Source organism: Armigeres subalbatus, chromosome 3 (genome assembly GCF_024139115.2).
Source record: "Armigeres subalbatus isolate Guangzhou_Male chromosome 3, GZ_Asu_2, whole genome shotgun sequence".
Lineage (NCBI taxonomy): Eukaryota > Metazoa > Arthropoda > Insecta > Diptera > Culicidae > Armigeres > Armigeres subalbatus.
The window spans coordinates 334,419,864-334,432,614 of NC_085141.1; the positions used below are offsets into that span (position 1 = coordinate 334,419,864).

At 33.4% G+C, this 12,751-nt stretch overlaps 1 protein-coding gene across 1 annotated transcript; it reads right to left on the reverse strand.

Moving 5' to 3' along the window:
- Nucleotides 1-6,132: 6,132 nt before the first annotated feature.
- LOC134221300 (uncharacterized) lies at nucleotides 6,133-7,266 on the reverse strand. Its single transcript, XM_062700505.1, has 2 exons — nucleotides 6,620-7,266; nucleotides 6,133-6,555 (listed from the first exon to the last, which is right to left on the reverse strand). The coding sequence occupies exons 1-2, from the start codon at nucleotides 6,632-6,634 to the stop codon at nucleotides 6,268-6,270; spliced, it is 303 nt and encodes a 100-aa protein (XP_062556489.1). The 5' UTR covers nucleotides 6,635-7,266; the 3' UTR covers nucleotides 6,133-6,267.
- Nucleotides 7,267-12,751: the final 5,485 nt, after the last annotated feature.

Genomic DNA, 12,751 nt, shown 5'->3' on the forward strand with positions numbered 1-12,751 from the left:
AATGAAAAAATAGGTTTAAATCGACATAAATCGTATTTTTTTTTTGTAAAATTCCGATAGTAGTAAGGTAATACACAATTAAATAATAAATTTAAATAAATTTAAATTTATTGTACATGGTCTTCAACTTGTAAATTGCACAGACTGATTGTTTGACTTAATCCTATTTTTAAAAACTAATTTGGTAACATTAAAGTCGAAAAAACAACACACTTCGTTGAATAGTCTGCAGCATAAGTCCAATGGATTATTTTGACCGTAGTGTGTGCGGTGACCACGAATCCATAACACTTGACGATTCCTGAGTTGACGAGACGGTACATGAAATCGAACGTTCTCCAGGATGTAACGGCAGTCGATGTTGCACGTTATGACGTCGAAAATAAACATCCTCTGAAGCATCACTCGACGGTCTGCCATTGGTTGTAAGTCAATCAAAAGCACAACGATTTCGGTATGGAGGCAGGTTTGATGGATCGTTCCATGGTAAGCGGCGCAAGGCGTAGTTGATGAAGCGTTTTGTATTCTCTCGATGCGTTCAATGTGAACGGAATGATACGGAGCCCAGATTTGTACTCCGTACTCTAGTATGCTCCGAATTAATGCACAATATAATGATTTGAGAGCATGGACATCATCGAACTGTGCTGTATTCCTATTATTTATATGCAAATGCAGTAGCGTAGCCAGAAAATCGGGGGGGTGTAGAAGATTTCCGAATTTTTTTTTCGAAAAAAAAATTTCTTCTGAAAATTTTGTCTCTGGAGGGGGGGGTTTATGTCCAAAACCACCCCCGTGGCTACGCCACTGTGCAAATGTATGTTGTATTATATAAAAACGGAAAATATCGCACTATGAACACCAAACACTCAAAAACTCCATTCAACGCCATGTATTTTGGACGGTTTTACATCACAATCGTTTACATCGCTTCAGTTACGTCATCTTTTTGATTACATCGATAGAAATTACGTCGCTCCTGTTTATTACATAGCTAGCTCTCTAGTACATCACACGATGTAATATAAAAAAATTGATGGACTCAACTGGTTGCAGCGATTTCGATGTAATATTCAACTACTTTTTTTGCTGTGTATAGTTTGAATTTTTGATCATCAAAATTATCCCTATTTATTCAACATACCTTCATTTTCCATTGGCTGTGGTTGTTTCCATCGCTTATGTTTCTATTCTGATTAATTATGTGTGATTTTGATCGAAATTAACAAATCCGGGAGTTCATAACCTTTGGTCCGGATCGATATTTTTTTCAAATTGCTCTCGATTGTATGTAACAGCTAACCGGATTGATGTGGATTTCAAAGAAAAAATAATTTATCATCAATTTCCATAGTTTTTGCACGTTTCTGATCTCTCAAAACGTGTATTTTAATCAGAAAATCGGAAAATTTTCGTCTTTGGCATGTTTCTCTTGGATTATTTTCACACCCATCACGTTTTTCATAGTTTTCAAACTGACTACCAGGTGTCGAAGCGATCGCTAAGTTTCAAATAAATTTGCCTATACTATATACCGTGGACCCCCGGTAATATGACCGCTTTTAATCTGAACACTTTTTAATTTGAACCCCGTTCGTTTGAACATCGTTCAAATTAAAAATGGTTCAAACGTCATTTAACACGTGGAATCGAGAACATAAAAATGGAACATCGTGAAACGGAATGCAGAATCAAAACAAATCAGCCTAGAGAGCAGCCAGAAACCATTTTTTCTGATGCAAATAGAGTATACAGAATGAGGTACCGTTCAAATTATCGGGGGTCCACGGTATAGTTATTTTTAGCAGTGTACTAGTTTTCCACTCGAAATAGGGTAGAATACGGCTTTGGCAGGGTGCGACATTTGTTGGCACCCTCAACAATATTTGCGTTTTCCAGCAAACATACACTATTTATGAACATAAATTTGATTCAATCACACAATTTTAAGTCTAGGCTTTCATTTGAATATGTTGTTTGTGTAAAAGTAGCAAGATTTGACGAATTAATCACCGAAACAAATTTGCACCTACGAAATCCTTGCCATTATTGCATCGCCCATGAAAGCAGCAGACGAAAAGCAAACTGTTACTTACTTTTTTGGATCGCCTGTTTCTTCTCTTTATCGTGTATGATACGACAAATTAGGTACGTAAACTACTTTTTACACTTTATTATTACTTGATTATCACCACAAATAGCAAATTTATCCAATATTTGCTCTATGTTTCACTAAATAAAATTGGGGCTGTTCGTTTTCTTTGGCAGCAGCGCACTTCGGAATAGAGCGAGAGAATGTGTTTGTGAGCACATCAAACACACGCTAAAAAAATACCACGCACAATTCCATGTGATTTGATTTTAGCAAAACTACGAACAAAATATCCGGCGTTGGCATTTATTTTAAAAAAGTGTTAGAATACAAATGCTTCTATTCAGATTTTTACTCAGACCATGAATTATATCAAAAGTGATAGCCACACCGTAGTATTTTAAGCCTTATGTGGCTGACAGAACCGTTTTCCTTTTGCAACTTTAATACTTTCCAAGCTCATCAAAAAAATCATAACCATTCCCGCCGTTCCTACATAGCGCATTTCAACCATAAATAATTGCCTACTTTTAGGGTATTATCAATTATTCAACTGTGAAACGTAGTGTACGAATGAGGTGGCTCCAGCACAATTTTATGTGTATAGATTTGGTTTTACATGGTTGACGTCGTTGTACATAACCCCTATGATTATTTTGATGAAACGAACATATCATGTAAGGACCTTCAAATCTAAGGACCGTAAAGAGCATGTTGTATATTTGAAACTGGTTGATAGACTTTTGCTTACGCGTGAAGACTCTAAGGCATTACAAAAGACAAAAGATGTAAATCTTGGCAGCGGACGAAAAGTATGTAAGTTCCCTTCTCCAAAATGACCAACATTATTCAAATAGGTTAAAAATGGTAAAAGTTATGAAATTGTCAATATCTGGGTACACGGGTACTCTATCTGCCATTCACGTCTGTTTTTTTTTGGCCGCATAAGGGGTAAAATTTGTTTTGCAATGTGTTTAAATGTTTTTGCCTATCTTCCACGTGAATTGATGCAAAGGCTAAAATTCATGTTTTGTTTTAAGCCAGTTTTAATAATTAATAAAATTTCTTCCAAAATTGAGTGAAGCGAGATGAGCGTGCGGCCGATTATTATGAATGAATTTTACTACTAGAGGATATAAACAACCAGCATCTGGCACCAATACATTACTAGTTTTCTACTTCCATGTATAGTTGCTGAAGGGAGCAAAATCATTGCTGATAATAGAAATTGCTATGCCAATAGAAGAAACGTTGAGCTGTTACTTTATATTAAATTTACTAAGTTTGTGGTAAAAGATATTATATTAAGTGAACACCAATCATCAAAGGAATAGCATACGAATGTATATCAGTTGAACTATACCTGTGTTTTAGTGTAATTATTCATTATTTTTATCATTTAATTTGGCGAATGTCTTAGACTGCCAAGAATAGCTATTTTCCCCTATGTGAAAAAAGGATACAAAACTCTAACTAAACAAAACTGAACTAAATTTATTTTCATTTTTTCCCAAATAATAACAATACTCAAGGGGTAAACCACTCGGCACACTTTCAAAATGCTTAATTGTGCCAACTGTGCCTTATACTGTGCCGAAATGTGCCGAAGAAAAAATAATATTGTTTTGGCTGCACTGGTTTTTATGATTATATGGCATCACGGAATAATTGTTTGTGTTTGTTTTTCTTCTATTGTTGATGAAGTTGGTGTACAGAAGAATTTAATTCCTGAAAAATGAAGTGATTTTTCGTTCAATTGGTACGATCCTTCACACGCTCAGGCTCAAAATCATTGCCAAATATCAGGGCAATCGGGGCAATCATACGTTCACTGACACGGAGCGCCTGATGCGAGATGCCAGGAACCAGTTCACCATGAAACCAATCAACATCAACAATACCAAGTGTTAGATCAGCTGCAAGTTTGATTGTCCAACCAATGACTCGCAGCGTCGGGTTTACCAAGGGCCATACCGTCTCCGAATTGAACGTATTGCGTATCACCGATAAACTGATCGCTGCTGCTGTTGCCCACGGTCACAACATTTTGTTTCGATATTGCTGGCGATACCTTCGATAAGTTAATCCTGTCCATCGATGATGGTATCTTCGAGGTCAAGTGGTCAAAAGGTCACCAATCAGGGCGGTGAGGATTTAACAACTTAGTTTCTTAGAACTGAACGGAGTAGATCAAGTCGATGAATTCTGACCAAGCCATCGGGACCAGTTGCTTCTTCTCCTTCTTCAATGGCTCTACATTTCAGCTGGAGCCTTGACCTGCTTTTCAATTTAGTATTCTATTTGCATTTCCTCGGTTATTAATTGGAAGCTTTTCTATGCCCGCCATTGCATGAGTATGTATCTTGTGTAGCAAGTACAATGGATACACTATGCCCAGGGTGTCGAGAATGTTTTCCCACCCGAAAACATCTTAGACCGGACCGAGAATTGAACTCGCCATCTCCGGATTAGCAATCCTACGCCTTTTCTCGCAAGGTTACTGGAGATCCCACGAGGACCAGTTGCTGATTGACGTTATTCCATTGTCAGACGGTATAGAAACTGCCGGAGTTATGTACTGGTCAAATCCAAATGTAATATTGCCGCACTCCAACCAATCAGTTAATAAAATTTCACCATCCACTCGAACAACAAACTTGATGTGCTAATTCTAGTACATATTGATGGTGAAAGACAATAATCTGGCGGCATGTTTAAGTCGGTAAGTTAGATAATGACAATATTATGTATAACAACAAATACCGATAATACTGTTATTACTACGTCTGCTTTTTCAGACTTATCACCCGTGGCCGACACACGGAATATACCCGGACTCCGTGGAACAACATCTCACGTCGCAGTTATAAAAGGTACCCAGCACCAAATGAAGTCGTGCCGGACGTGTGCATTACTCCATTTGATGCCGGGATCCTTGCGTGGGCACAGCGTGCACGCAGCTTAAAAAACGACTACATTAACATCTGCCATAAGAAAAACACCAAGGCGCCGATAAATCAAGTGCTTCCGCTCATTAAGTACGATCAGAGCAAGCGATTGCAGTTCAAGAACGCCGCCCGATTCGACCCAACTGTGTGATAGTTCCCATCTCGGCCTTTTTCTATTTTTAATTATAGAAAAATCAATAAATTGATACAAAAACATATGTAGATATTATAAAACATGTTTATTTCATGTTACACACTTGTTCCGTTCCGGTTTTCTACAATACAGTTAAGTTTGACAATCTCAAGCAAGCACAGTAGAAACTCACGCAGAGTAGAGATTCTGTACACAATTGAAGTCACTCAATGAGCGATTCGTCCACCGGTGCGTGCAAACGGTTTGAATATTTAGGCAGAATTCAAATGACGATGATAAGAGCGAGAAACTATCTTCGGGATTCGGATCCATTGTAGAGGAGCGATTTGATGACGATGTCAATCCAGCCTGGCGTTGTATTTTCCGAAAGACTATAGCGTGCCACCCTGAGCTGGGATTACTTTCGAAACGGGCTTATCGTTCTGGTTTCAGATTGGTTTCCAGATTAGTAGGAGTAGTAGAGTTCGACGAAGGAGAAGATTCGTTTGTGGTGGTAGTTACGGTGGCATTGTGGGTAAACGACCTATGATCGCTTTAAAACGGTTTGATTGATATCTTCTGCACGTCATTGCGCCACCGAAGTAGCCGTACACGTGAACAAGTTAGGGCCTGTTCAAATATACCGTAACGCGAAAAACGTTGTTTTCAAGAACCCTCCACCCCCTCGTAACTATTCGTAACAATTTTCCGGACCACCCCCACCCCTATGCGTGACGCGTAACAAATGCTATTTTTTGAAAAACATCTTAATTTTAGTAGAATTTGAAGGACGGTGCAATAAATTATTATCTATTGTATATTTCATGCTTTTTCTAAGATAATGATTTTTTTTATATTTAAAAAAAATTGTTTCTCTATGCAAATAACTTGTTACGCGTAACAATATTTCGAAGGACCCCCACCCCCTATATTTTGCGTAACAAAGCGTAACAAAAATCAAACAACCCCCCACCCCCTATTGCGTTACGTAATATTTGAACAGAGCCTTAACACTTGTTAGTCCGGCGAATAGCAGCAGCAGCAACTTCAGCCCATGGTCAATGGTGTTACCGATTGTTGAGATTATATCCGTGCTATATTTGGCTAGCCGTATTAAATTTGTCCATGATTTCCTGGCTACTGGTCGCATACTTAACCTCGTACCGAGAAACTGTTTTCCCGTCCATGTTTGGTGAAGTCAATGGACACGCCTTCCTTCGACATCGACACTGGTTCATTCCACCAGTTTGCATTTGTCTTAATCTAATTGCTCCAGTTCTGCAAACCGTCATCGGTATCAGTGTTTGCTGGAATGCAACCAAAGGCTGCTTCAATGGAATCACGATGAAACTTTCGCAACATCTTGCTGACTGCCGCTGGCTCTAAATGATAGTGAGAAACATAAATTTTCAGTTACAATTTCTCTTTAATTTGAATAAAACATACCTCCGTAATTTCCATACTGCCATTGTCGATGACGGTCACCTCGAACTGGTATGCTCCAGATCCTCCGCTTTAGCTTCTCGTGACACCATAGTGCACCATTCAATTTCCTGCCTGGCAGTATTCTTCAAAAAACTACCGTGCCGCCCTGAACTGAGATTTTTATTGGAACGGACCTTCGGCGTTTGGTCTGTTTGTACATTAGTGTTTATCGCCGTAAATTTTTCTTTATCAGGGTATGGGAAGCTTTATGCTTCGCCAACACTAATCAGTATCTCCTTTTGAACCACGGAGCCTTCCTGTGCCTTATGCTGTGATGAATAGCGCTGGTCCTGCTGCTGTGAGGTTTTGGTAGACACGTGCGGTATGGTGGAAGCGGTGGAAGTAAAGGACGATGAAATGTCCTCCGCGGACGACGACAAACTTTCTATAACTGTTATTTTTTGGACGACTTCTTTTTCCCTTGTTTTTCACGGCTCTCCGAATGAACACACATTGATGTTACTGGTGGCATTGTCTATTGCGAATATACTTGCTTTTGTGGCGACACATTTAGTAAAATAGTCAAAGAAAGCACTAGAAAAGATCGCTGATGATGACTCGTTTTTGTTTTCTTTCTTTATGTTTACCACTCTTGACACTGACAGCTCTACTGTCAATGCTGGAAAACGCAAGGAAGGGTGCCCAGATGTGCCAAAAATGCCCAGCAAACAAGGTTACTCTAACTTGACCCTAACATGAGTGTAACCTGTTAGAAAGTTACTCTAATTTTCTCTCTAACGTTAGGGTAAAATGAGACTAAAATTAGACAGATCTGCAACACTTTTGTTAGATATGTTTATGTAAGTTGCATAATTTAATCTAACCTGTTAGCCTCACTTTAGAATAACGTTAGCAATGTTTCGCAGTTAGCGGTTAGGGAGTTGTGAGGGTTGTTTTGAAAGGGCTTTCATGCTGATTTAATTACATTCAGCTGTCATCCGAGGCAGAATGTACATAATATACATAACTGCCTCGAGTAACAGATGAATGTAAATAAATTATCAATAAAAATCGTCTTAGAAATTTTCTATATTTACCAAAATAATTGTTATACATTTAGATTAACCACATTTAGCTTATTTATTATGAAATTATAATTTTATCTTTATCCTAACCCGTGTTTTATAATGTATAGACTATAGGAAGGAAGCAGTTTTGCAATTTACACTACAGCCGCCGCCTATTCCGAAGCGGTCTTCTATATTCGATCCGGAACCTGGTCCACCACGAAAATTGCAGCGTAGTAGACGCGTTCGAGTACCACGTGAGTCCATTTGATCACGAAGCGGTCGCAGCGTAGATGATGTCTTCGAGTACGATGCGGTCCCATTCCGATACGGCCTTTTTAATCGGCCGGGAACCGTACTCTCGTCATCTAGACAACTACGAGACGCGGATTGCTCCAAGAATTTCTTCGGAGTTTCCTGCAGCAGTTCTTTCAAAGATTCCTCCAGGAATTTCTTCGGAGATTCCTCCAGGAATTTCTTCGGAGATTCCTCAAGACATTCATTTGGAGATTCCTTCAGGAATTCCTCCAGACATTCCTACTGAGACTCCTGCAGAAGTTTCTTTGGAGATTCCTGCATGAGTTTCTTCGGAAATTCCTCCGCAAGTTCTTTTGGAGCTTCCTTCAGAAGTACCTTCGAAAAATTCTCCAGAAGTTCCTTCAGAGTTTCCTCTAAGAATACCTTCAAGTTCTTTCGCAGAAACTTTTAGGAGAATTCTGCAAGAGTTTTTTCATATATTTCTTGGAAAATAATGCAGAAGTTGTTTCGGAGATCCCTCCAGAAGCGAGTTCAAGAGTTCTTACGGAGATTCCTCCAGGAATTCTTTTGTAGATTCCTGTAAAGGTTCCTTAGGAAATTCCTCCACCTTTGGGGATTCCTCCAAGAGTTTCATCGGAGATTCCTCCAGGAATGCCATGGGACAGTTCCTTCTAATAATTTTCGAGATCCAGGACATCCAGCCCGGAGATTCCTCCAGGAATTCTTTCCGAGATGCATCCATAAAGAGCTTGGGAGATTCCATCAGGAATATCGATCCTTCGAAGATTCGTCCAGCAATTTCTTCAGATACCTCCAGGAATTCCTACTGAGATTCCTCCTGGCAGTATTTAAAGATTCCTTTGAAGATTTCTCCAGGAGTTCCTCTGAAGATGCCTCCTTTCCTTGAGAGCTTTAGGACATACTTCAGAGATTCCTGCAGAAATTCGTACAGAGATTTCGGAGATGCACCCAGGAATTGTTTCGGACATTTTTCCAAGATTTCCATAGGATATGCTTCCAGCAATTCCTACTGAGATACCTTCAAAGTTCCTTTGGAGATTCTTCAAGGATTTATTTCGGAAATTACTTCAGGATTTCTTTCGGAGATGCATCCAAGGATTTCTTCAGAGATTCCTCCAGAAGTTCCTCCGAAGCTTTTTCCAGAAATTCCTTCTAAGATTCCTCCAGTAGTCCCTTCTACGATTCCTACAGGAATTCGTACTGAGATTTCTGCTGGAGTTCTTTCGAAAATTCCTCAAGGAATTCTTTCGGAGATGCATCCGAGTATTCCTCCAGGAGCTCCTTCAAAGCTTTCTCCAGAAATTCCTTCTAAGATTATTTTAGTAGTTCCAAGAGTTCCTTCGGGTATTCCTCCAGATATTATTTCGGAGTTTCTTCCATGAGTTTCTTTTGAGATTTCTCTAAGAGTTTCTTCGAAGATTCTTCCAGAAGTTCCTTTGAAGATTTTTCCAGGCCGGAGATTCCTCCAGAATTTATTTCCGGGATGCATCCAGAAATAGTTTCGAAGATTCCATCAGGAATATCGATCCTTCGAAGATTAGTCCAGCAATTTCTTCAGATACCTCCAGGGATTCCTATTGAGATTCGTCCTGGAAGTTTTTAAAGATTCCTTCGAAAATTTCTACAGGAGTTCCTTCGAAGATGCCTCCTTTCCTTGAGAGAAGCATTCAGGACATACTTCAGAGATTCCTGCAGAAATTCGTACAGAGATTTCGGAGTATCTTCCAGTAGTTCCTTCGTAGATTCATCCAGTAGTTCTTTCGAAGATTCCTCTAGAAATTCCTTCGAAGATTCCTCCAGTAGTTCCTTCGAAGATTTCTCCAGTGATCCTTTCGGAACAACTTCCAGGAATTCCTACTGAGATTTCTTCTGGAATTGTTCCAGAGATTAATCCAGGAGTTCCTTTGAAGTTGCCTCCAGTAATTCTTTAAAAAAAGCATTCAGGAATTACTTCGGAAATTTCTGCAGAAATACGTATAGAGATTTCCCAAGAGATCGGAGATTCCTCCAGAAGTTTTTTCGGAGTATCTTTCGAGAGTTCCTTCGGAGATCCCTGCACAAGTTCCTGCGGAGATTCTTCCAGGGAGGAATCTTGGAACTAATTCGGAGATTCCTCCAGGAGTTCCATCGGAGATTCCTCCAGCAGTTCCTGTGGAGATTCTTCCAGGAATCCTTCCAGGGAGGCATCTTAGAATTACTTCGGAGATTCTTCCAGGAGTTTCTAAGATTCCTTCAGGAAGTCCTTTAGAGATTCCTTCAACAATTCTTCCAGAGATGCATCCAGGAATTCTTTCGGAGCTTCTTCTAGGCATTCTTATTGAGATTTTCCTAGCAGGTCTTTCAAAGCTTAATTAGGAATTTTTATCTTAATACTTTCAGTAGTTTCTTCGAAGAATCCTCTAGGAGTCCCTTGAGAGATTCCTCCAGGAATTCTTACTGAGATTTCTTCTGGAATAATTCTAGAGATTTCTCCAAGAGTTCCTTTGGAGATGCATCCAGCAATTCTTTGAAAGAAGCATTCAGGAATTACTTCTGAGATTTCCCAAGAGTTCCTTCGAAGATTCTTCCAGAAGTTCTTTCGGAGTATCTTCCAGGAGATCTTTCGGATATCCCTGCACGAGTTTCTATGGAGATTCTTCCAGGAGTCCTTCCAGGAATTCTTTTGGAGATTCCTCCGGGAATTCCTATTGAGATTCATCCTGCAGGTCTTTCTCCAGAAATTTCTTCCTTATACTTTCTGTAGTTCCCTCGAAGGAGGATTCCTCCAGGAATTCCTACTGAGATTTCTCAAGGAGTTACTTAAGAAAAAAAGAAGCATTCAGGAATTACTTCTGAGATTTCGCAAGAGTTAAAATTAAATTAAAATTAAATTAAAATTAAATTAAAATTAAATTAAAATTAAATTAAAATTAAATTAAAATTAAATTAAAATTAAATTAAAATTAAATTAAAATTAAATTAAAATTAAATTAAAATTAAATTAAAATTAAATTAAAATTAAATTAAAATTAAATTAAAAAGTAAATAAAAATTAAATTAAAATTAAATTAAAATTAAATTAAAATTAAATTAAAATTAAATTAAAATTAAATTAAAATTAAATTAAAATTAAATTAAAATTAAATTAAAATTAAATTAAAATTAAATTAAAATTAAATTAAAATTAAATTAAAATTAAATTAAAATTAAATTAAAATTAAATTAAAATTAAATTAAAATTAAATTAAAATTAAATTAAAATTAAATTACAATTAAATTAAAATTAAATTAAAATTAAATTAAAATTAAATTAAAATTAAATTAAAATTAAATTAAAATTAAATTAAAATTAAATTAAAATTAAATTAAAATTAAATTAAAATTAAATTAAAATTAAATTAAAATTAAATTAAAATTAAATTAAAATTAAATTAAAATTAAATTAAAATTAAATTAAAATTAAATTAAAATTAAATTAAAATTAAATTAAAATTAAATTAAAATTAAATTAAAATTAAATTAAAATTAAATTAAAATTAAATTAAAATTAAATTAAAATTAAATTAAAATTAAATTAAAATTAAATTAAAATTAAATTAAAATTAAATTAAAATTAAATTAAAATTAAATTAAAATTAAATTAAAATTAAATTAAAATTAAATTAAAATTAAATTAAAATTAAATTAAAATTAAATTAAAATTAAATTAAAATTAAATTAAAATTAAATTAAAATTAAATTAAAATTAAATTAAAATTAAATTAAAATTAAATTAAAATTAAATTAAAATTAAATTAAAATTAAATTAAAATTAAATTAAATTTAAATTAAAATTAAATTAAAATTAAATTAAAATTAAATTAAAATTAAATTAAAATTAAATTAAAATTAAATTAAAATTAAATTAAAATTAAATTAAAATTAAATTAAAATTAAATTAAAATTAAATTAAAATTAAATTAAAATTAAATTAAAATTAAATTAAAATTAAATTAAAATTAAATTAAAATTAAATTAAAATTAAATTAAATTAAATTAAAATTAAATTAAAATTAAATTAAAATTAAATTAAAATTAAATTAAAATTAAATTAAAATTAAATTAAAATTAAATTAAAATTAAATTAAAATTAAATTAAAATTAAATTAAAATTAAATTAAAATTAAATTAAAATTAAATTAAAATTAAATTAAAATTAAATTAAAATTAAATTAAAATTAAATTAAAATTAAATTAAAATTAAATTAAAATTAAATTAAAATTAAATTAAAATTAAATTAAAATTAAATTAAAATTAAATTAAAATTAAATTAAAATTAAATTAAAATTAAATTAAAATTAAATTAAAATTAAATTAAAATTAAATTAAAATTAAATTAAAATTAAATTAAAATTAAATTAAAATTAAATTAAAATTAAATTAAAATTAAATTAAAATTAAATTAAAATTAAATTAAAATTAAATTAAAATTAAATTAAAATTAAATTTAAAATTAAATTAAAATTAAATTAAAATTAAATTAAAATTAAATTAAAATTAAATTAAAATTAAATTAAAATTAAATTAAAATTAAATTAAAATTAAATTAAAATTAAATTAAAATTAAATTAAAATTAAATTAAAATTAAATTAAAATTAAATTAAAATTAAATTAAAATTAAATTAAAATTAAATTAAAATTAAATTAAAATTAAATTAAAATTAAATTAAAATTAAATTAAAATTAAATTAAAATTAAATTAAAATTAAATTAAAATTAAATTAAAATTAAATTAAAATTAAATTAAAATTAAATTAAAATTAAATTAAAATTAAATTAAAATTAAA